The 25,004-nt window shown below is 33.7% G+C and overlaps 2 protein-coding genes across 2 annotated transcripts in view; one reads left to right on the top strand and one right to left on the bottom strand.

The window, feature by feature from the left end:
• Positions 1 to 3,485, bottom strand: part of LOC114326602 (clathrin heavy chain) — a 76,993-nt gene extending 73,508 nt beyond the window's left edge. The window contains exon 1 of the mRNA XM_028275017.2: positions 3,260 to 3,485. Coding sequence (XP_028130818.2) covers positions 3,260 to 3,304 — 45 coding nt within the window. The 5' untranslated portion in view covers positions 3,305 to 3,485. The remainder of the gene's footprint in view (positions 1 to 3,259) is intronic.
• Positions 3,486 to 6,731: 3,246 nt separating this feature from the next.
• Positions 6,732 to 20,473, top strand: LOC114326601 (coiled-coil domain-containing protein 63-like). The gene is made up of 9 exons (XM_050647413.1): positions 6,732 to 6,885; positions 8,373 to 8,648; positions 11,982 to 12,160; positions 13,381 to 13,555; positions 13,971 to 14,153; positions 16,111 to 16,261; positions 18,686 to 18,898; positions 19,155 to 19,261; positions 20,170 to 20,473. Exons 1-9 carry the CDS (start codon positions 6,793 to 6,795, stop codon positions 20,461 to 20,463), a joined length of 1,671 nt encoding a protein of 556 aa, XP_050503370.1. The 5' UTR covers positions 6,732 to 6,792; the 3' UTR covers positions 20,464 to 20,473.
• Positions 20,474 to 25,004: the final 4,531 nt, after the last annotated feature.

The following is a 25,004-nucleotide window of genomic DNA, read 5'->3' as shown; positions in this document are numbered from 1 at the left end:
CGTTATTTGCTCAATTATGTTAAAAATTTATGCAAATAAAAATTTACTCTACTCTACTCTACTATATACATTTATCGTTTAAGGTATGACTATGTTTTGACTCTAAAATAAATGTTTTAAAAATCGAATCCTGCCTCTTTCTGTTAGTAACTACCCATGGATATCACAAATTGTGCTTACTGATAGGTTTGTTCGTAGAACGATCAGCAACTCTTGCCAACCATCAGACACATGCGCATTCGTAGTCTATGAATGCTAACTATTAACTGCACAACGCTAACTGTTAACTGCTCATGCATCTGATGGTTGGCAGCAGTTGCTAATCGTTTGTGTCATACTACGAACAAACCTATTAGGTCTGAATCCCGTGTACCAAAAAAATTGATTAATAGCAAGCTGAAAATTTGTTAATAGCTTAACGGTGTCCAGTAGGACAAACTTTGATGTATTGTGACACTGGAACAGGGGTAGTTTTAATTGTGAAACAGTTTGGAAACTCAGATTTGGAACATCAGATTATGAAAACATCCCATATATTTTGTCGGACAGAACATCCAATTGATCTGTTACCCTTTCATTAAATTCTCATGCAAAAATCAGACTGCTATTACTAATCAACAAGATTCCTGTAGTTTGACATGGTCTTCGTGTTCTACTCATTAAAATGCCCAGTTGGTGATTTTTTCACCAGTCTGGTTTTTGCATGAGAGTTTAATGAATTGGTAGCAAATCAATTGGAAGTTTTATCTGACAAATTAAATAAACATTTTCATAGTTTGACGTTCCAAATTTTTAACCCGTTCCACAGTTAAAACTTCCAGTGTTCCCATACATCAAAGTTTGTCGGACTAGACACCGTTAAGCTATTAATAAATTTTCAGCTTGCTATTAATCAACTTTTTTTTGGTACGCGGGATCCGGGTCTATATGGAATAAATAAATAACAAAACAAATTCCCTGTCAAAACTGCATTTATTTTGAATAGAATGAATAACAGGAATACGGGATAAATGTTAAAATTTAGTATTAATAAAGTTTGTCACATTGGCCTAAAATTAATGTCACTAGTTACGTTAGTGTCACATATAAATAAATGTAATAATATTAATAAAAACCTTAATTCCTAGCATGAGTGCCTCCTGTTTTTTGATAATTTAGTTAGGCGAGGAAACATAAATGAGTTTCTAATAGGGCTTTTCATCGATTATCATTTGTTTCGAGCTTCTGTTAAATGTTGTATAATCCGTGTATGGGCCATTCCACGAACATACGCCTGTTTTGGATTACTTCGACAACGAATATTTTACTGTGCAACATAAGAAGTACGAAAGTAAATGGCGCTAATAATTATTCCAATAAACAACAATGTAATTTGCAATTTACTTTCGTTCTTCTTATTTTGCACAGTAAAATATTTGTTGTCGAAGTAATCCAAAACAGGCATATGTTCATGGAATAGGGTATATAATATTACTATACACGGATTATACAACATATGACAGAAGCTCAAAACAAATGACTGTGAATGAAAAGCCCTATAGAGGGAACACAAAAAAAATTAACATTATCCGATCAACTCGACTTCCATAGTTCACTACTATACAAGTTACAGGCATGTTTTCAGCACTTAAAATCACCAAAAACGAAAAGTTTATAAAATAATCAATCTAATGAATGTCTTTAAATGCTATATTAAGCTCAAAATCACGACAAAAAACAAATTAAAATTAACATTATTCTGATCAGTTGGACTTCCACAGTTCACTACTACACAAGTCACAGGCATGTTGTCAGCACTCAAAATCACCAAAAACGTAAAGTTTATAAAATAATTAATCTAATGAATGTCTTTAAATACTATATTAAGCTCAAAATCACGACAAAAAAACAAATTAAAATTAACATTATTCTGATCAGTTGGACTTACACAGTTCACTACTATACAAGTGACAGGCATGTTGTCAGCACTCAAAATCACCAAAAACGTAAAGTTTATAAAATAATTAATCTAATGAATGTCTTTAAATACTATATTAGCTCAAAATCAGGACAAAAAACAAATTAAAATTAACATTATCCCGATCAGTTGGACTTCCAAGTTCACTACTATACAAGTCACAGGCATGTTGTCAGCACTCAAAATCACCAAAAACGTAAAGTTTATAAAATAATTAATCTAATGAATGTCTTTTAATACTATACTACCTCAAAATCACGACAAAAAACACATAAGAAAAATCAATAATTACATTGAGTCTAGGTTAAGAACAGTTTTGTGTGTCAACCAAAGATCACGTGGTTTATCTTTGACAAGTCGATGGATTGCCTAATTCATAAATAACGTCAATACTGCCACTGTCAAGCCTTGAACAAGCATATTGTATCTCCATAGTATACGTTTAAATTTTTTGTTCAGATCAACTTCCATAGGTGAATTATAAATAAAAAATCTCAGCACAACCTTGCAAAAATAGGTCTGTTAAAACATGATGTGTTTTTTTTATTTTTAGGACAAGATAATAACACATTTCTGGGAGAACATAAAAGGAATAACCATAAAGAAATGTATAAAATTTTAATGTTTCATTATTCTTTTCAGAAAGATGATAAAAACTGAAGAAAAAACATAACTTTATCTTCATGTTTTCCATATATTCAAAACAAAGGGAAAGGTCTTTCATTTCACTATGCTCAATTATTTCCAAGTGATTAAGCACAAAAATTACACCTAGCCAAATTATAATAATTGTAATAAAACAGGTATAACAAGTGACTCATCAAACTATAGCAACAATTTTTTTTCTAATGATAAAACATATCTCATAACAAAAACTGCAGACTTTTTTCATCATTTTTAAACAATTTTAGTTTCATATTGGTTTTACTAGTGAAAAACATAAGGAACACCCGATTTTTAGCAAGCAATTGTAGGTTTTAAAACCACTTCCTTTCATGAAAGAAAAGAAAGGCCAAAGAGTTGTTGACTTCAACAGTGCCCCTATTAATAGGTTGATTGTCAATTGATAGACTATCTGAGAAGACGTGCAGAGTACTTTAGAAAAACCTGAACACAATTTGATAACAATACGCCCCCACTAAAGAGCAAAATATCACCGGTACGTTCCCCCATGTCCCTTACGACTTAACAATAAATGAAAATATATTATTAATAATAAATACAATAAGTCAATATAGAAATCCATGCTACTGGTATGGCAAAAATGGAGATCAAAGTAGGTAAGGGGCGTTTTGTTTTTACCTGCAAATGTTCTTGGAACTTGATAGGTAACAGTTGCTGCGTCATGTTGCTTTTTCTTTGCAACAAAACACAAAATAAAATTTAAACACTTTCCACTTTACTTATTGAAACGTTTTCGGAAATTTAAGGAAAATGACAATTTTTTCACTAAACTGACAGCTAGCTGAATCAAACATCTAATATGGCGTCGCCCTTTTGTACAGGCCGGTGACGTGTGACGTCAACAATTCGCCACATCACCCATGGAACTTTACAGGTGACATGGAACAAACGTCTACTGTCATACTAAGTTGAACTTCTTCTGCAATGCTGCAATCTATTGATAGATTATTGCACTATGAAAATTAAACCTACCGTCTTTATCTTTGTTTTACAGCAAGTAAGCTTCGACTTTTTGACTATTTTCTTGTATTTTTCTAACAAATCAACCGACCTTTAAAAAACTTTCAATGCTCGATACATAAACTTTTGTATCGGGGAAGTTGCTTCTAGATTCCCTTAATACAGACAACACATAAAACAACCAAAATTTATATTTTATGATGCTGGTTTGACTTTTTTGTCTATTACAGGGGTGGCCAAACTGTGGCTCGCGAGCCACATGCGGCTCTTTGAAGAATTATTTGTGGCCCTGGATAAATGTACCCGAGATCCTTTTCAGTTTTGTGTTATTATTTAAAAAAGTTATTATCGTTCCACGTGTGTTTCAGAATGTTTTTTAAATTACTGACAACAAATATGAAAGACCAAATGCAACTTTATAACAAATTCCATTTCCATCCAAGCTAAGAGTGATATGAAAAATGGAAAACTACGCGAAAGAATATTAAGAGTGGCGCGACAAAAAAGTCAGTAATCAGCCCACTCCAGAGCGATTTGTAGTCATTTTACTCGACTTAAAAAAATTGTTACAATATTAAACTAGAAAAACTTAACGAGTAAATAAAAAAGCCAGAAGGAATATTGAGCGAACTCCAAAATTTATTTCAAGACTTAAAATATTTTAAATCGTCTCTTCATTTTTTTCTGAATTCATGAAATAAACATGGTCCATAAGGTGAATTTTTTATTACCATAATATGACCCAAACAACATCTGGAGAATTAAAATTAACCGAGACGCAAGAAGATCAAGCTTGAAAATAAAACTATAAGTCGACACCGATTACCGAATTTTGTAAATTTGTACCAAAATCGAAGTACCTACATACTCTAAATTAAAAAAGGATGATGTCGAATTATTTCCATATTAGAAACAACGTACCATTTAATTCCATTTTAAAATTCGTGAATTCCTAACACATATCAGTATTAACTAACCAACATCTGAAAGAATTACTTAGAAGTGCTACCACAAATTATTCACCAAATTTTAAAGAATTACCAAAAGAAGGAAAACAAATGCGTTGGACAGGGAAAGGAACGAAAACATTAGAAACATGCTAAGACAGCGACCAAGAGAGAAAAAAATTGAAAAAAGAAACCTGAATTGGTTTGGACATATAACTAGAATGAACGAGAACAGACTAGTAAAGGAGGTGACAGATGCCAAGTGACAGGGGAATAGAAGAAGGAGAAGACCTAGAAATGGGCGGATGGAACAAATCCAGGAAATCGGAACAAAGAGACGGAAAACAGAGCAACAGGTGAAGGAAATGGGAAGAAGACCGGAAGGCGTGGAAGAAATAAGTAAAAGATGGATAGGTGATAGCAAAGTTCGACTCTCTTATTGGGCGTAAGAACAACGAGAAGAAGAATAAGGAAAACAAATGTAATTAAGTTTTAATATTTCGTAATTTTATTTCTGTTTTCAATAAATAAAAGTTCTGTTAAAAAACATTGTAGACTATTTACAAAATCTCATGAACCTGACTCACTCATTTGGTGATGTCAATCTATGAACAAAATGCTGGAATTGAACATTACTGAAAACATCAGAGTGCAGATCGGATCCTGTAATCCTGTTGCGCAATTAAGTATGAAATTAAAATAGTCGAATTTTTTAGGATTTATTTTTTTTTAGGTTATGCTTATTTTCAAGGTTCATGAGGTTTTGTACCAATTCTACCTACATACCTTCTTTACATACTTTTTGAATACGTTTTTAATTGCGGCTCGCGAAAAATTTTAACTTGTGAAAAGTGGCTCTGGCTATCAAGGAGCTTGGCCACCCCTGGATATTGTTGCCCATAAAGTGTATTCAATCGTTATTACTGTGCACGGCTTCTTTTCTCTCAGGTCAAAGAGCTCTTGTAAGCAGTCGAAATTCTTTCTTTAATTCTACATCTTTAGCTTCTCTACTTTGTTTACTCCTCGAACCATGCTGAATTTTTCTATGTCTTCGTGTACTCGTATACTTGAATGTAGATGATGTACTAGTTTCTTCCATTCTCTATTTCTTCCATTCCGGTGTATTTCTTGCTCTGTTTTTCTTGTCCAATTTTTTAGTGTTCTCTCGTTGTAGTTCTGTTCCAGCTGTTATCTGGTCTTCATCTCTTTCTTTTCTTCTCTGGTTGGTCTTCAAGTGCATGTCTCGCTATGTTTCTTTGACCTTCCCTCAGAATATGGCCAATACATTTTCATTTTTTTCTGGACTGTAGTAAATATGTTAGTACCTAGTGGCTTTGTTTCAGGAAGCAATATCAGAGGAAGAACAGGGTGTATCAATAAACAGAAAAATCTTGAACAACATAAGATTCGCAGACGACAACGCTATTTTTGCAGGCAGTCTAGAAGCACTGCAACGACTAGTAAATATATTACATAAAGTCAGTATAAAATATGGAATATGGACTACAAATGAACGTTAAGAAACCCAAGTTCATGATTATTTCTAAGCAACAAACAGCAGGAAGACAAGCATTTATAAAAATGAAAAAAATGTTTGTTAATCGAGATCTTCCTCTGGAGCTGAGGATAAGAGCCTTAAGATGCTACGTGTTCTAGACTTTGCTGTTTGGAATGGAAAGCTGGACACTAAAAGTAGATAATGTAAAGAAGTTGCAGAAGAAGCATTTGAGATGTGGTGCTATAGACGGATTTTGAAAATACCATGTATCCAACGAGTTACAAATGCAGGTGTTAAGAAGGCTACAAAAATATTGATAGGTGATAAAGAACATCAAAACAAGAAAGCTGGGATATTTAGGCCACATTACCATAGGTGGGAAATATGAGATATTAAGGCTTATAATTCAAGGTAAAATTAAGGGTAAAATATCCATAAGAATAATTTCCTGGCTGATAGACCTAAGAGAGTGATATAGTTGCAGCTCAGTAGACCTTTTCAGAGCAGACGCCAATAAGGTACAGATAGCTGTGATGATAGCCAACTTCCGATAGGAGAAGGAACTACAAGAAGAAGAAGAAGCTTTGTTTTTCCCATAGTTTTGTTTATTTAATAATTTAGAATCTAAATAATATTTCATTCTCATATAATGAATAGAATAAGAAGAAAGTGAATGATATGAATACGTCCCTGACGTTTATAAAATTTGACATTTTACAGGAATTTTGCACGAATTTACTAGAAACATGGTTTTAAATAACGTTAAAGAACTAACCGAAGAAGAAAAATTCGATATTCAGCTGCAAGCTGAGCAGGAACTGGGCAGACTAGTCAGAACTGTAAGTACAAAATTTTTAAATTTTTTGAATATCTAGCTCAGCGAAAATATCGAAAAATTGGAGATAATGAATGGTATACCAAATGATGAAACTATATAAAAAGTCAATCGGACCATTGGTTGGAAACGGAGACTCAGGTAAAGAACGCAAGTGACCAATGTATCTCAAAAAGTGTAGGCAAATGGACCTTAAAAACGTATTTCTCTTATCTGTACTGAAGATTCTTTTACAGTTTTTTTAGTATTCTTCCCTAATCAATCACTTTAATATAGGCGATGCCCCACCAAATTTACAAACCTTGAGAAACCATTAAGAAAATGTCAGCGAATTAATATTTTCTTCATTTTTAGAGATCATTTGCTTTTTCCACTAGACTCTATCTATTGGTGTTGTCATCCAGTATTTTTCCAGCATGTTTTTTAAGGTCATCATCTTCCTATCTTCATTTTTTCTTGGAATCAAAAGCCTAGGCGCAATACAGCGACCGCCAGAGACATGTTAAGGATATATCTGGCTAGTCATATGCCACTCAATGCATCGAGGTGTAACGCCAACATAGGATTGAGTGGTCTAGCCATCTTTGTCTGTCACATGCGCGGGATCGTTTGGTTGAAAGAGATAGATAGACCACCGATCGACTGTTTCCATGCTGTTTCCGCGTTACGCTTTTTTGGTAAGTATGCCGTGTCTACGCTTAATATGTCAATGAATACAGCAGCCTTTGTGAGGTTCTTTGGTCATTTTTATCTTCTTTGTCACTTTTTGTCTAATCTTCATTGAACTCGCCATATCGTCGTGCAAACTCCCTCAAAGCATTAATGTCAATCGGTAGAATTTTCATGACTTCTAGCACCTGCCACAGCGTGGCTAATGGGACACTATCATATGGTTTTTAAAGATCCATAAATACCATGTGTGTCTCCAACTGTGTTCCAAGCGTTTTTCTATGGTTTGTTTTAGACAGAATACAATGTTTATACAAGAACGACCAGTACGAAAGCCACTTTGATCTTGAGAGTCTTCCCAACAATCTTCAATTCGGCTTTTAATTATCTCCCGTAGATTCTTCGAATTGAGTTGGTTACACTAAGCCCTCGGTAGTTCTTACAATCCTTTCTGTCACCTTTATTTTTCTATAGATTGCTGATATATCCAGTTTTTCATTCTGGGTAAAACTCTCTTCACATCTCAAGAATAAATTAAAAATATAAGCCAAGAGCTGAAATAGTTTGTCAGGCATATTAATTCAGTTCTATGGGTAGTCCCCCGGTCCTGGAGCCTTCCCATTTTTCATAACAGCGTGTTTTTTAATTTCTTCTTGTGTTATTTCAGTTTCTTCTCGGTAAGAAATATCATATTTTTCGTAGCCATTATCTTGGAATTCGGCTCGATTTTCTGTCAGCATTTATTTATAATATTCGATCTATAATTCCGAATGCTATACATACCAAATTTTATAGAAAATACATCAAATTAATTGTTTTTAGTATACGATCCTAGAAAGAAACCGAGCCCAAAAATGTGATACAGGTGGTAAACTTCTCAAACAACGAAAAGTGCTGGACATTTTCAAGAAGGAACAAAAAAATATTCTCACGGATCTTGCTGTAGCGTCTGCCGATGCTAGAAGAGTGGAGGACGAAAAGAAGTCCAAGGAATTGAAGGATTTACTTAGAGAGCACGACGATTTCGACGCTGAAATCACTCAACAAAAATCACATATTAGTGAGATCGATGGACAGATTCGAATGACCAAGAAAAAGGTAAGAAAGTATGTTTATAGGTTCGGTGGACCTAGCTTTAACTCTTGTACAGTACACCCAGGATCAGACACGTAGCCAAAGGGGGTCCATGGGGTCCGGACCCCTCCCAAAACTGTCTCGGCTTTGGTACCAAAGCAGCAAGTTTATCCCCAAGTTATTATATTATTATTTTTGAAAAAGTAAACGAAATTATTATTATATTTTACTAGGATTATTATTTGTTTTTATTCAGTGTACGTTTCAACATATTTAGAAATCAGATTTACCACGAGGAAAAGTATTCTATCAACATTTTAAATTCTTTTACCTGGATTTGCCTCTGCAGAAAAAGCAAAATTACTAGAAAATTTGTCAGCCTATTACTCCCACGACATTTCTCTTAGAGCAATAAAAGCTGAATATATGTTATGGTATAACTGTAACACAATATCATATTTGGAACCAAATACCGAAAGTCTCCGCGTAATGAATATTGTAATAGAGATTTTTTTCCAAAAATTTACAAATTCCTTACAATTTTGGCAACTATCCCTGTCACAACGGCCAGTGTAATACGTTCGTTCTCAACAATGAATCGAGTAAAAACTTCACCCGGAAACAAGATGGGAAACGAAAGCGAAAGACTCATTTTATTGGCTCTTTGGTAAGTTCATTGGAATGTTGAGTTAAAGCCAAGTATATTTCTTATCAAATAACCAAAAATGACTGGGTCGACAACTGAATAGAAGACCAGATGTAATCTTTTCTATGGAATCCTATATTTCGTTATACATAGTAATCTCTAACATCATCATCTTCTTCTTTAGCCCATTTTTATCCAGCTTTGGACATAGGTCTTCACCAAATTTTTCCATATAATCTGTCCTTGGCTGCGCTTTTCCAGTGAGTTCCTGTAGCTTATACAATATCGTCCTTTCATCGCATCTGAGGTCTTCCTCTTCTCCCTATCACGGCCTCTAGTTTTGTATTGTAGCATTCGATCTTTTATCTTCCTGTCTCGCATTATGACCCGCAAATCTCCACTTTAACCCTGTTATATGTGATGACTAACATATTCAGAGACGCTAAAAGGAAAGATACAATGGTGAAATTTGAAAATTTTTACCGTCTAATCTAACAAAAAATTTGAGTTGTAATAAATAATCATTTCGTTGTGAATCGAAACAAGATCAGTCTTATTTTAGTTAGTCCAGAGAGCGCCAAAAGTGCTCTAACTAGTTTCGACTCTTGTAAGAGTCTCTTCAGAGAACACATATTTGATTCTCTCTGAACCACTAAAATTCTGGCAGTCAGCCTCTACACTCTACCCACGCACGAAAGATTATGATGATATGGATGCCGTGGTGGCATCTGCTACAGACGAACGAAAGTTTTACTTCTAATATTAACAATATTAAAATAAAACTTTATCAGAACTAATCTTTTGGTTACACCATTCGTGGCTTCTAAAATTTGCAAGCCAACGAATCGCCGGAGTAAAGAGGGAGATCTATCAAGTTGCATCTCACTACCCGCCTGTCCAGCACGGCAAAATTCAAACAAAGATTAGTTCCTCAGAATAGGAGTAGAACTAATAAAAATAATAAATAATCATTTCGTTGTGAATCGAAACAATAGCAATAGCAGTCTTATTTTAGTTAGTTCAGAGAGCACCAAAATTTGAGTTGTGTTTGGACCCCCCTCAAGCACATTTCCTGGCTACGTATAGCAATAGACGAAAGCTGTGCGTAAACTGAAGGAGGGATGCAGAATTTATTTGTGGTTTGCACACTCTTGCACTTTTTTAAAGTCAATAATAGGTTTATCAGCAGCTGCTTCTCGTTGAACCAATTTTAACATTGAGTGTATTATTACAAGAGATTGATCATTTAAAAATTTTCAGTAGTAATTGCACAAGAGCTCTAAAATTATTGATTTTTTCCCGAGTGACACTTTGACAGTTTTAATTTCACTAGCCGAAGGCGAGTGAAATTATGTTAAAGTGTCACATTAATTTTAGAGATCGAGTGCAATTTGTTGCAATTATTTCATGAATAAAACTGTTCAAAACCAAAATTTTATTATAATTTATTTATGTAAGTACAAATTAGTACAATTAAACACACAGTTGTTATAAAAATTTGACGGTTGAAAGTCATCACTTTTATAATTTTTAAAACATTAATTGTCATTAATGTCACTGAATGTATTTTTTCATAGCAACGAAGGGCATCTGACGTAATATACTTGACGACGGGAAATTATCAAATATTATCGGGCACAATATCACATCATAATATAATCATAATTAGAGAGTGAGAATAAATTGAAAATAATGCGACAGTTTTTCGAAAATTTGTTATCTGGCAATAGACACGAGAGCCCGCAGGGCTCGAGTGGCTATTGCCCAATGACAACAAATTTGAGTAAAAATGAAGCATTATTTTCTTATTTATTCTTACTGTCGTGTGATATTCGTAAGATTCTTTTTTAATGCGTATATTATGGATATTTTCTTAAATGTGACAGTTGTCAAAACTAGGAAACTGGTTGCCATTAAACAGAAACAATCTACTTAAAAAAATGCTATCGGTAATTTTCTACAGTAGATTATTCTCAGTATAATTTTAATCTGATTGGACAGAAATAAACACGTGATCAAATATCTTACTATACGATTGGAAGTTAAAATCATCAAAAAATAATCAGTTTAATTTTTATTTCTGTAGCTTTCTATTGGTCAGAATCTCCTATGAATGAAATAATCACTTCAATTGATATTGTTGCTCCATTTTTATTTAAATGAACAAATTATTAAAAATTGAGGTTTTTACAAAATTTGTCAACGTCGCGAATCTTTTCTACAGTAAAACTATCCACACAAACAGCTAAGCGGTTCTGGATCAACTGAGTGCTCGTATGTTCACGTCTATTCGCATTCTGGTTCACTTGCAGCTGCTCTGTGAATTGGAAGAAAATGGAGATTTCCCCACTTTTTCGAATTTTTGCATTGGGTACGTATAATTCGTGTCTCTTCACTATCTTGGGCTAATGTACAATGGTGGACAGTTAATCAATGAAGAATAAAATTTTATTTACTTGAACTGTGGTTTCTTTTGCATATTTTGAAGAAAAATTATTTTGAAGCGAAGCTTCTATATTGGCGTTGTATAACTTTTTTTCAATACTAAAATGCTGAGGCGAGCGTCACGGAAATAGCGCCACGATACATTCGGAATAGTCAATTTACGTGACGAGGGGAGTCTGCTATACAGCATATAAAGTTTTAAAATTTTATAATACCACTTTTTTTATACTGGTCTTAATCTTTTACTCTCTTATGTTACTTTACAGGTTCTTGACTTAAGGTCGAAGCAAATTACAGACGAAATGTATCAACAAAGAGTAATTGCAGGAGAAAAGACGGTTCAAACTTTAGAAAACAAACTGGAAGTCCAAATAAAGAAATTTTGCTCAATATCAGCCGAGAATATCAAGTTAAGAGAAGAAATTGATCATTTACTTTTAGAAAGGTATTTAAAGATAATTAATATATCTCGGTAAAGATAATATATCGGTATACAATATTCATCTGTCTAGTTTTTAATTATTTTGGTTGGTTTGGTTGGTTAGTTGGGTAAATCCTGAATTTCCAATTTCTCTATGTTATTAGGCATATTGTAGGCATTATGAACCATATTAATTATTTTTGTACATACACCGTTACAGTCAATTATTATGCTGCCAAGATGTAGATACAGATTCCATCACTCTTTCAATTTTCTGGTTGTTGATCACAATAGGCTGATCGTTTCTGGGGTCAAATCGCATCTGTTTGGTTTTGTTAATGTTTATTGCTATTCTTTTATTCTTCTCGTAATCTTTTTACTTAGCGTAATCTAGATCTTCCACTTTATTTGTTAATCCCCAGTAAATTGATCCATTTAAAAAGTAAAAGATGGTTTTGCTTGTTTTCGATTCAGAGGGATGCACAATCGCTGGACAGCTGTTTCTGCCATTGCAGGCTTCCTAAACAGCGCTAGCTTATGTTTTTTCCTCCTTTTCAATTTGTGATCTATTTGAGTTTACCTTTGTTGGAACGGTGTACAGTACAATGTTAAATAATCTCCCTCCTATGGCGCTACAACTCAAGTCAGGCCCTGGCCTCTCCCAGCATCTGCCTACAAGTGTATTTGTTTTTGGTTGCCTTTCTCCAGTTATCCACCCAATATCTCTTTAGCCTCAGTTCTCCCTTCGTCTATCCACCTCTTCCTTGGTCTTCCTATTGGTCGACGTCCCACCATAGTACCACTAAGCGTTCTACTAGGTTTTCTGCCATTATCTATTCTTATAAGATGACCTGCCCAGCGCAATCTTTGTATTTTTTGTAGAGGATTATTTGTAATATTGACACAACTCGTAGTTGAAGCTTATTCTCGCCATACTACTGTCACAGATGAGTCCGAATATCCTTCTCAGTATCTTTATTTGAAAATAATTGATAAGGTTTATTGTCTTTTCTGTCATGCTCCATGTTTTCTACCTGTTTAGATGTTATGCCAATGTGTAGGACTTTACTTTCTCTATCACTGTTGGCTTTGATGGGATTTAGTATTGTTTGGTTATTTCTTGGTTAATTGGTAATTCCCAGTAAAATAGTACATTATATAATACCTTATTATACCCATAATATTATATGATACATTGAAAATTTGTTTTGTGGTATTTCTAATATAGATAATTATTATTTTAGAAACGATTTTAACAAAATTTGGGACAGCCTTATCAACAATTTAGCTGTCGGAAAGAAGTTCATGTTGGACTTGATAGAACAAGCAACTATAGCTTATGATCAAAGGGAAGAGTGGGTGTCCAAGCTACAGATTTTAAGAACAAAAGCCCACAATGATCTGATTAATCACATTCAGGTAGATAGAGATTATATTTTTCCAAAATATTAATTCATCAACAAAATATACAAAATTAACATCAAAATGACACTTCTATCGATTCTGTACAAATGTAATTAATCTCTCTCTCTCTCTCTCTCTCTCTCTCTCTCTCTCTCTCTCTCTCTCTCTCTCTCTCTCTCTCTCTCTCTCTCTCTGCGCGCTGGACTGTGCAACCTTGTGATTTTGCTTACTACACTTAATTGGATTTTTGCTTCCTACACTAATTGTATTTTCATAATCACAATTCATAAAAACCTGTGTGTTTTTATGAATAAAAATAAAAAAAAATAAAATAATATGTTGACTGAATAACCATTTTCAATATCTATCCTTGATATCTTAAAATACTTTATTTGACATTATACAAAATACTTTTTTTTTCGTTCAATAGGAAATGAGGGTGTTGCAAAGAAAAATGGACGACGATCAGAAACTACAAGAGTTTTTCTCAGTGAAATGCCAAAAAAGAATCATGAGACAACTAGAAGAAAAAGAAAAAAACAAAAGGATGCTCAATAAAGAAAATATGGAAAAGAAATTGGAACGTTACTTACAAATTTTAATTACGATTAAGGTATGTATGCTCAACGTAAAGTAAACGCCGATATACGTCATCTTTGTTACTTCCAAACGTTCATCTTTTCTCTTATCGCCTTTTTCCACGGTTATTACTCGATTGTTTCGTGAAGCTTGGCTAGCTGCTTCGTGTTCCAAGGCAATAGCAAGTGCTTCATTTAAAACTTTCGGTCTTGCTAGTCGTAAAGCTTTCTGTAGTTCACTCTCTTTCAACCCATTGACGAAGGTATCTACCGCAATTTCTTCTAAAACGCTGTCTGGCACCTCCGGATAAGCCAACCGCACCACACGAGCGACATCTGCTTCAAATTCTTGCAGATTCTCACTTGCTCGTTGACTTCTACTTCGCAGTTGTGCTTTGTATACTTGTTGTAGATAGGCATCTCCATAGCGTTTTTCTAGACGAGTGAACAAGGTCTGGTAACATTTTTCTTGACCCTTAGGAATTGATCTTAATATATCTGCAGCATCACCTCGTAAAGCAGCAGTCAAGAAAACAGCCTTTTCTTGTTCGGTCCAATGATTGGCGGTCGCAATAGCTTCAAATTGTCTAAGGTATATGGACCAAGAAGACTTTCCATCAAATGGTGGTAATTAAATCTCATATGATGCGACGTTTCGTCTCTCAGTGATTCTTCTTTCACTACAGGATCTAACGCTACTGCATTCACTAGTGGTTGCATCTTCGTATTGGTTATTATGCTCTCTAATTCTTTGATCTTTTCTTCTACGGTCTCTAATTGTTTGATCTTCTCTTCTAACATTTCTTTATTGTCGTCTACACTTATCTGTATCTTATCGGTTGTTCTAAAAACTTCTTCGAATTTCTCGTTGTTCTGTCTACAAACTTCTTCAAGTTTTTCGTTGTTCTGTCTACAAACCTTTTTAATTAGGTATTTGAGAAGTCTCGTCAAATTTTTTAGCAACGTTCTCGAATTTCTCGTCGCTTTTTTTACTAATTTCTTCAAGTTTCTCGTTGTTCTTTATAGAAGTTTCATCGATCTTTTGAGAAAGACTTAGACTTATCTTAGACGTTTCATCGATCTTTTGAGAAACACTTTCGAATTTCGATAAGATTGCTTGTTCTGCTGACTGGAAGTGGAACGTCTTTGGGTCATCTCCATTCTTCTTGAGGACCTCCTCGAGTCGTGCTTTCAGGACTTTCTTGGACCCACTGGCGTCTAACTCGTACTCTTCTAATTGTTCACGGAGCTCTTTTACAGAAAGTTCTTCTAGCAATATCTTTGGTCGGCACACACGTACTTTTCAAAATGTCTTTTAAAAGTCTTTCCGAATACCGAACAATTAACGCAGCCCGATTTTTCCCCTACGAATAAAGTTCAAAAGTCTTTTACAGTCTTTCTCTAATTCTCTTATTTATATCGCACTAAGTTTACCGAACAGCGGACACCACTGTAATAAAACGAGCGTTTGTATTTATTATTATTTATACAAGTTTTCTTTACAAATATCTAGCTTAAACTAACCCTATTTACAAACTTCGTTCCTATATAAACACCATCCGTTATTCTGGAACAATCCACGCTCATCTCTAGTTATTGTCCAGACATTCGGACAGACATTTCTCGTCTTCCGTCGCGCTACATCGCGTCTTATCTAGAAAGATCCACGTGGAATGCGTGTGTGGAGATGGGACCTGTTATACGAGGGTCAGTCAGAAGTAATCTTTTGTTACAGTATAATACTACCATCTATCTAAGAAACTCAATAATATTCAGCTCATCGGGGTGCTATTTTTCGAGGTGTGAAATTCCATTAACAAGGGATATGCCTGTTTTATGGAATGATCCCTTGTTTATGTAAGTATACATTTCTTTCAGTAGGACCCCGCTGAACTGAATATTAATGATTCTGTTTGAATTCTATATGACAGATTTTGGTACTATAATATAAAAATTCGGTTATAAAGATTTGAATTTTCTACATTTTTTAAGGAATTTACCGGAGAAGAAAAAGTTACGACGATTGCCAACAATTTTGTAACCCAAGAAGAAGAAAATTTTGCGATGTTTAAATATATTAATCATTTGAACAAAGAAATGGAAGATCTTACGGACAGTCTAGCAAAATTGCAACTCAAAATTGGTATGTAGTCCAAGTAATGAAGCTTAAAATAGGACAAAACCTCGCAATTTTTACAGAATGGATCGATTTGCTTGAAAATTTGAGAATAAATAGTGGATAGTCCAAGGATCAAAATCTATATCATGCCAAAAGGCGCTTTTACCATGGGGCTGGTTGCCGCCCCATCTCGGGGGTGAAAATTTTTTATATTTTGACCGCAAGAGTTGGTAAAAACATTCATTATAAGCAAAAAACCTTCTATACATTTTTTTGATCAAATTAATAGTTTTCGATTTATTCGCTATCGAAAATATCAATGTTTTTATAATCAGTTTTCTGCTAATAGCTCAAAAAGTTTTCGTTTTATCAAAACAACTTTACTTAACAAAAATGTACCTTTTGAAAAAATAAACAAAACCGTTTTTTATTTTCTAAGATCAATAGTAATCGAGCTATACTTTATTATATGTTGCCTCTTCTTCGTCAAATGCTAAATATTGTAGTTTCAAAGTCAAAGGACGGGAAAACTATGCATCTTTCGAGGATAACTTGTTTAAACCCATTTAAAGTATTTAAAAATATGTATCTCCAGAAATAAAAAAAATCTCTAGCTAAAAAAATTAAGTGACTTATAATGAAAAGAATGTCAGTCCTATTTTTTTTTCAGCAAAAAAGTGATTTTTTGCAAAATGAAAATTTGTCATTGACCTGATTTGGTTTTCTTGATTTATGTATTGTTAATAGGTTCTAGAAGTTTGATCGGCTTAGAATGATTAGTTTAAAAAAAATGGAGTTAAAAGCGAATAACGAGTTTTTCAATTTTGGTAAAAAATACCTTTTTTTATAATTGAAAGATTAGCATCAGAGATACGAAAAAATATTTAAATATCAAATTGTAGCTTATTTAATTCTCAAGAACTTGGTTTGCAAACTTTTTTACGGCAAATATTGAGTGAGCTATTGACAATTAAAACTTGTAATATCATGCAAAAACCACCTTTACCAACCCTTTCAATGCCACCTCTTTTTATGACTGAGAATTTTAAAAGGATTTAATATTAACAGCCTTATAGATCTTGTTAAAACCTACAAAACTCTTTTCTAACGAACTTTCTAAGATAAAAAATAAAAAAGTTACGGTTAAAAATATATTTTTATGAAAAAAAGGAGAAATCCAATTGGAAGCATAATAATGTAAGTTAGCGGTGTTTTTTGTCATTGGTCTTATTTATTCTTCTTTCTTTATGTATTATTAATAGATTCTAGATTCTAGAAGTTTGACTGGCTTAGAATGATTAGTTTTTAAAAAACTGAAGTTTAAATCGAATAACGAATGTTTGCAATTTGGTAAAAAATGCCATTTTCTTCAGAATACAAAGATTATCATCAGAGATACGAAATAGCTATTTGTATAACAAGGGAGGAAAGTGCTACTTTTCCTCCCGAGAATGAAGTTTACTGCCCGACGCGTAGCGGAGGGCAGTAATCATTCAAGGGAGGAAAAGGCACTTTACTCCCATGTTATACATATGGTTTTTCCACCTTCCTCAAATAACAAGTCATTTTTTCATTTTTACTTAATTTGTTTAGGTAACTAACCAACAAAATTTATTAGAACTAAAACTAAGAAGTAGGTACAATATAACTGTCAACTGTCAAATATAACTCAAATTATTAATGTAAACATTGTTAAATTAGAATAACAATTTACTGTTTTTTACCATTCTGCAAAATACAGAGTGTTTTTAAATAAACGTTAAAACGTATAGATACTTACGTAATAGAAAATAGATATTGTACAGAGCGTCAATAAGTTATATTTCATGAATGAAATAACATGACGTCACTTTTACTTTTCCTCCCTAGGGAGGAAAAATATTTTCCTCCCTAGGGAGGAAAAGTACAACTTTGCTCCCTACAATCAGGTCCGGAAAAGTATACTTTCGGTAGAGGTAGGTGGAAAAAATGTTTAAATATGAAATTGTAGCTTATTTAATTCCCAAGAACTTGGTTTGATAAAATTTGTTCTACGGCAAAAATTGAGTGAATCGTAAATGAGTATACCATCGAAAAACATTGATTTTTTACATATAAAACTAACACTTTCGATAGCGAATAAATCAAAAACTATTAATTTTATCAAAAAAATGTATAGAACATTTTTTGCTTAGAATGAATGTTTTTATTAACTTTTGCGGTCAAAATATAATAAAAAATTTCCACCCCGAGATGGAGCGGCAACCACCCCCATGGTAAAAGCACCTGTCGGAATCATACAGATTTTGATCCATGGATTATCCACTACTTATTCTTACATTCTGTAAAAATTGAGAGGTGAAAAGCTTTGGTTCCTGGACTAATGTTCGAACGTAACCATATACCTATTTAGATTTTTTTTTCAGTTGATTTTCTGGTCTAATAAATAAAAATATTTATATTTTTTAGGCGAGCAGGAGGCACTAAATGAATTGCGTAAGCACCAACAAGAAACTAGGCTGGAAAAGCTGAATAAAGATTTTGAAGATGCTAAACAGATCACGAGTCAAAAATCTGAAGAGCTGAAAGTAATTGATCAAAAGTTGAGAACGATTATAAATGGCATCGGCCAATTGTTTAGAATGTTTAGATGCAAAAATGATCCTCTAATAAAGTTATTAGGTAAGAATCTAAAATATTACAGCGATTATCTTACTTGTAGTATAGTTTTCTTTCACATAATGTATAGGCCGTTAGAGACTACTTGGCCTGAATTTTTCGTAAACATGTGATTAATACACAAGGTACAATAAAATGGCCCCCTCAGTCACCAGACTTAGCTCCCCTAGATTTTTATTTTTGGGGGACGCTAAATTCCAACTTGTACGAGCATATATTGCTAAACTTCGTGTATGTGTAATTTTAAAATTGATTTTAGGTGAAAATCAAAACATACATTATTATAATGTACTGCTGTATCTGGAAATTTTGGAAAACAACATCGAAGAGGCAATGGTTTCTGTCAATTTCAAGGAGACCCAAACTGTACGTATAGTTTATGTACCTTTTGCTAATATCTATCTATTTTATAAAGAATTGGTTTTATAAAGAACACAATGATAAAAAGCATGTTAGAATTTAGTTTTATAGTCCAGAGTATGTTTTACTCTCTCTCATTGAACCATATGACTCACATATATTTTAATATAGACCAAGCACACCGGCTCCGCAGCTGACGACAAGATTTCTTGCGTTTGTTCGATCTGTCACTTTCTGGCGCATTGAAATTATCACTCTCCCCTACCTTCTCTCTCTCTTTCTCTATCTCTCCCCCACTAAAAGGAATGACAGAGACACAATGAACAACGAAAAGAAAGCTGGCGCATTAAAAGTCCTCACTCTCTCTCTCCCTCCAAAAAGAAAGATAGAGACACAATGAACAATGAAAATAGATAGGGAGTCGTCACTTAGCTCTACAGTCTGGTCAGTGTATGTTAATATGTACCTATATGCGTTTATGTATTGAACCCAGAGACATGTTAACAATAGACCAGGCTAGTTATATGCCACTCAATGCATTGGAGTGTATGGTTCATTCCACCAACATACGTCTGTTTTGGATTATCGCGACAACGAATATTTCCGGTAGAGAGAGATATATAGACCCGAACTGCTCCGCGTTACGCTATTTTTCGGACCTGGCCTAATCTACTTGTTATTACATATATCTATGACTGAACCAGAGAACTTGCAAAAGCACTTTACTCCTAGATGGCATACTACCGTCTACACATATATCTAAGAAAGCTGTTATATCTGTTTATCTCTGTGATGGTGTCTTCCCTTTCCTTTCCCTTTTACATCCTTCCCTTTTTCTTTAATTAAGTTTTTTATTTGCTTTTCCTTCTGTTTGTACCTTTAGCAAATTTGTTGAATGCTATTTTTTTTTTCAGTTGGAAAGAACAAAACACAAGGAACCCAAAATAACAACTTTGAGACACGTGAAATGTCCACCCATGATCGAACCCATCGAGAGAATAGTCGCTACTAATCCTTGCCCTTTGTGCGTTGAACATGAGCATGTCAGTGATGTCATAGATGTACTGCAATTCGCGCTTACCAAAGAAGAGATCCAGGAGAGGCTTAAGATCAAAATCGATAAAACAGAGGCAGACGACAAGTTGCATAATGTATCCGCCTGTCATCTGCCGAAATCCAGACAAATTATACAAAAAAGATATCAATAAAAATTATAAAGTGATCACTCTTTCTGTCTTTCTTCTCATCTTTACTTCAATGCACTACTGTACTAGTAGTGCAAAGAACAATGCACAAGTAAAGTAATCAGGTGGCTCAGGAGACCGTAACCCCGGAAGATCTGATGAAGGCTTCAGAGAGGAGGTCGAAAGCTCGGTGTAGACAAATTGGACGTGGTTTAACCCGGAAATTTTTCTAAAAATATTAATCTTAACTTTAAGTTTAATTAGACTAACCGTACAATCTTGTTGATCTTCGTATTTGAGTTTGTACACATTTATGCATATCTGTAATCAACTATTCTAAATGGAAAATAAGCAACAATTAACTAAAAAATGGTTTTATTAACGTTTCGACGTCCACATCGGATGTCGTTGTCAAAATACGTTTTTTTTTAGTTAATTGTGGCTTATTTCCCATTTAGAAGAGTTGTTTACAAAAAATGCCACAAGGAAATAGTTTCAGAACAACATTATGCATATCTGATGCTAACAGATGAGCTTGAAATGGCCAGAGACAAACAAATCGTGCTTCTACAGCATAATATACTGTCGTCAAATACATCTAAGCTACAGGAAGCTTTTCTGGGAGAATTTTAGTTTTTATTTTCATGTAATAAAATGCCTACTTGTTAATATTAGATACAATAATTGCTATCTATCTATAAGCGAGGTTCCTACAACCTCTGCCGCTTCTCGCATTGCGACCGCCATAATTTTTTGCCCATCCATTCGTCTTCTTTGATGGCACTATCTCTCATCATGCGCCGTACATTATCTTTCCAGGCAACTGAAGGCCTTCCCCTTTCTTTGGCCATCTATCTTCATTCATTCGTTTTACGTGACCATACCACACTAGTTGTCTCGTTTCAATTGTATCTACACTGGAATACACGGTATTTGTCCTCCTTCTAATATCTTCATTCCTGAATTCCTGATGTGATCTTTTTTGGATATACCACACGCTCTCCTTAGATAATCCATTTCTACTACTTCCATTCTTTGTTCTATCTTTTTTCGTGATCTGCCAAACTTCTGATCCGTAAGTGATAATAGGCTCTACCGAGGCTCAATAGAGACAATATTGGCAAAATACAATTTTAAAAGATATTTATTATTCAAAAATACAAATTTTTGGAAATTATTCCTACTAATTCTACAACCAAAATGCACTTCAACATTTATACAACAGGTTTTGATAGAAAAATTGTTCGATTATAAATCTACGAGTATATCTCTAATAGATCTATGTATAAGTTTTTAAAGGTTTTTAGAAAATTTTCATCTTAAAATTGAATGACAAATCGTACAGAAAAATCTTCTAAGGTAATGGCACCAGTAGTGGACAGGGCACCTATAGGTGACACTTATGAAAAAGATCAATCAAATAAGGTTAAAATTACAGAAATCTTCTTTGACATAAATTTAATTCTTTGCTGTTAGTGCCATCTATCAGTGAGCATTAAAAGTAGTTTGTTATTTCTGAATCCAAGATGGCTATTAATGGTTTTCACAAGTAGATGCATGGTCCTATGGTCTTGAAGTTTTTTTGTTATTAGAGTGACTAAAAAGGTAAGAAAACATTATTAATATTTTTTGGTACTTGTTATTTAAGTTTTGATATATTAAGAACTACTGCTAGTGGGAGTTGGAAGTTATTTTTTTATTCAATAACAAATTTTAGTAAATAACCTTGAAATAAACAAGATACAAGGGGTGTCACCTTTAGGTAACTAGAATTCATGTAAAAAATTTTTGACTCCAGTACATGACACCCAGTGTCAGGTATTGGTTACAATCAGAAAATGTGGGTTCCAATAGGTGACGACTTTTTTTGTTATAGATTTAAAAGGATGCCAAAAAAAATATTACAATACAGTCATGAAGATATGGAAGCAGCTTTGGCAGATTGCCGAAATGGAATGCCTACGGCAACCTCTGCCAGAATCCATAAAGTTCCACGAGTTACCTTGCTCTACAAATTGAAAGGAAAAAATCCAGTAGAAAGAAGAATGGGTCCAAATCCAATATTTAGTGCAGAGGAAGAAAACAGGCTAGTGCAGTGGATGATATCAATGGCAAGTCGAAAATTCCCAATTACAAGAAGCATTTTAATCATAAGTGCTAGAAAATTGGCGATAGAATTAAGTAAACCTCTGAACTTAAAAAACTACAAAATTGGAAAGGAATGGTATTACGGATTTTTAAAAAGGCATCCAGAAATTTCTCAACGAGTTTGCCAAAATCTTACCAGCAGCAGAAAAAATGTAACTGAACAACAAATTAAAAACTGGTTCACTGAAGTTTACGATTATCTCTCAGAAGCAAATTATTGTGATATCCTTCAAGACCCTACCAGGGTTTTTAATGCTGATGAGTCAGCCTTTTTTTTAAATCCAAAAGGACAAAAAATTATAGCAAAAAGAGGTGACCGATCTGTCTACCAAGCTGTTGGAAATTATGAGAAAGAGTGTCTTACTGTTTTGGTAACATGTAATGCTGCAGGTAGTGTTGGTCCATCAATGGTCATATTCCGATATGTAAGAATTCCAGCAGTTCTGGCGGAGAGTATACCAAAACAGTGGGGAATAGGTCGTTCAGAGAGTGGATGGATGACTGCTGAAGGATTTTTTGAATATATCACCAATGTGTTTTTCCCTTGGCTGACAGAAGTTGCCAAAATACCTTTGCCCATTATTTTATTTGTAGATGGACACTCATCCCACCTGACTTTGCCTCTAAGTAATTTTTGTATTGATAAGGCTATAATATTAATCGCATTATTTCCAAATTCAACCCACTTGTTACAGCCACTGGATGTAGCTATATTTAAATCTCTAAAGGGTGCCTGGAAAGAAAATGTCCTGGAATGGAGATTAGAAAACAATATGTCTGAATTAAAAAAACATAATTTTGCACCACTGCTAGAAAAAATTTTAAATTCAAAGATTACTCCAGACATTGCAAAAAATGGTTTTCGTAAATGCGGTTTGGTGCCATGGAACCCAAATGCAGTGGATTATACTAAAATTACACCACCTACTGAAGAGAATAATCTGCTTCAAGAACCAATTCAAAATATAGCTCTGGAAGAAAACTTAGACAACGTAGATTGGATGTCCTTTAAGTTAACATTAAGCAAACTTATTGGCGAACAAAAAGTTTCAGATTTTGTGAGAGGTATTAAGGACAATGAAGACAAATCACTATTTAAAATTTGGGAGAAAGTTTGCGATTACGTGACATCATCTCAAAAATATCAAGAACGGACATTTATTGATGATCAGACAGTACAAAACGTGACAATTATGGAAAGACTGGAAAACATAGAAGAAAAAGAAAATATACCTGATACATTGGAAAATAATATAGATGTATCAGTTATTCACTCAACACCTGTAAAAGATTCTACTCCTGAACAAATTCCAATAGTAACATCAACACCAGTTAATATAAACATTAACATAGAAGCAGGTCAGTATGTTCCATCACCTTTTAAAAGGGCCTTATTCTGGCCAGAAACGAGCAAGGAATCTTTAAATAAAAGGAAAAGAAAAGAAAAGATACCGTCTGTTGTGACCTCTGATTCATGGCAAGAATACAATAAAAAGAAACAACAAGCAAAAGAAGAAAAGGAAAAAAATAAAATTGAGAGAAAAAAAAGAGAGAAGAAGCTAAGGCTGAAAAAGTATTAAAAAAGAAAAAGAATAAGATTGAGTCAGAATCAGAAGATAGTGATGTTAGTGACGTAGAGTATGCAGAGTCTGAAAATTCTGGATGGAATGAGGATTTCGAAGATACGGGTGTTGAAGATATACAAAAGCTAATCACAATAGAACATTTGAGTGAACTACAAAATGGTGATTTCATTCTAGTGTCATTTATGGGAGGGAAAAGAAATTCCCAAAGATTTAAATATGTCTGTATTGTTCAGAAAAAATGCTCTAAGAACGAATTATTAGTTATGGGATGCAAATCTATTGATACTACAAAAAAACTTTTAAGGCTGTTGAGGATGATGTGTCTATAGTAGCTTTTAATCAAATTTTGGGAAAATTAGAAAATCCACAAGTGGTGCAATCTGGTGATAGGTTTAAATATGTTTTTCAAGCACCAGTTTCCGATTTGAAAGAAATGTTTTAAAATCTTGTAGTTTTTGTCATAGTTGGAAGTTTTAATGTTTTTAAATTTAAGAAGTTATGTATTCAGAAATTTTAGTTTTAAGTTTTTACATCTTTGTTTGAGTAGGTACTTATTAAAAATGCTGCATTTTCAGATTTATATTTTAGTTTATCTAGGTGTCACCTATAGGGTTCTTGTGTTGTCACCAATTGGTGACCTTCAATTTTTACCTGTCATCTATAGGGGAACATGTATTTTATCAAAAAAAATTAAAAATAAAATCTTAAATAAACAACTTTGCGATTTTTTTAAAGATATTTATAAAAATTAAGTGGTAATAGTCACACTAAAATGTTCTCTTGTGACTTTCTTCATCTATCTTAGGCAGTAAAAAATTATAAGTTAATTTG

This window comes from Diabrotica virgifera, chromosome 3, assembly GCF_917563875.1.
Source record: "Diabrotica virgifera virgifera chromosome 3, PGI_DIABVI_V3a".
NCBI lineage: Eukaryota > Metazoa > Arthropoda > Insecta > Coleoptera > Chrysomelidae > Diabrotica > Diabrotica virgifera.
Note: the sequence above shows the minus strand (reverse complement) of the source record. Positions and strands in the feature narration are given on the sequence as shown.

What these genes read in the sequence shown, in the direction of transcription:
- LOC114326601 (XM_050647413.1), top strand. Translation starts at nt 6,793, where the DNA reads ATGGTTTTAAATAACGTTAAAGAACTAACCGAAGAAGAAAAATTCGAT. An exon ending in TTCGAATGACCAAGAAAAAG is followed by an intron (nt 8,649 to 11,981) that starts GTAAGAAAGTAT and finishes GTTACTTTACAG; the next exon opens with GTTCTTGACTTAAGGTCGAA. An exon ending in ATTTCAAGGAGACCCAAACT is followed by an intron (nt 19,262 to 20,169) that starts GTACGTATAGTT and finishes TTTTTTTTTCAG; the next exon opens with TTGGAAAGAACAAAACACAA.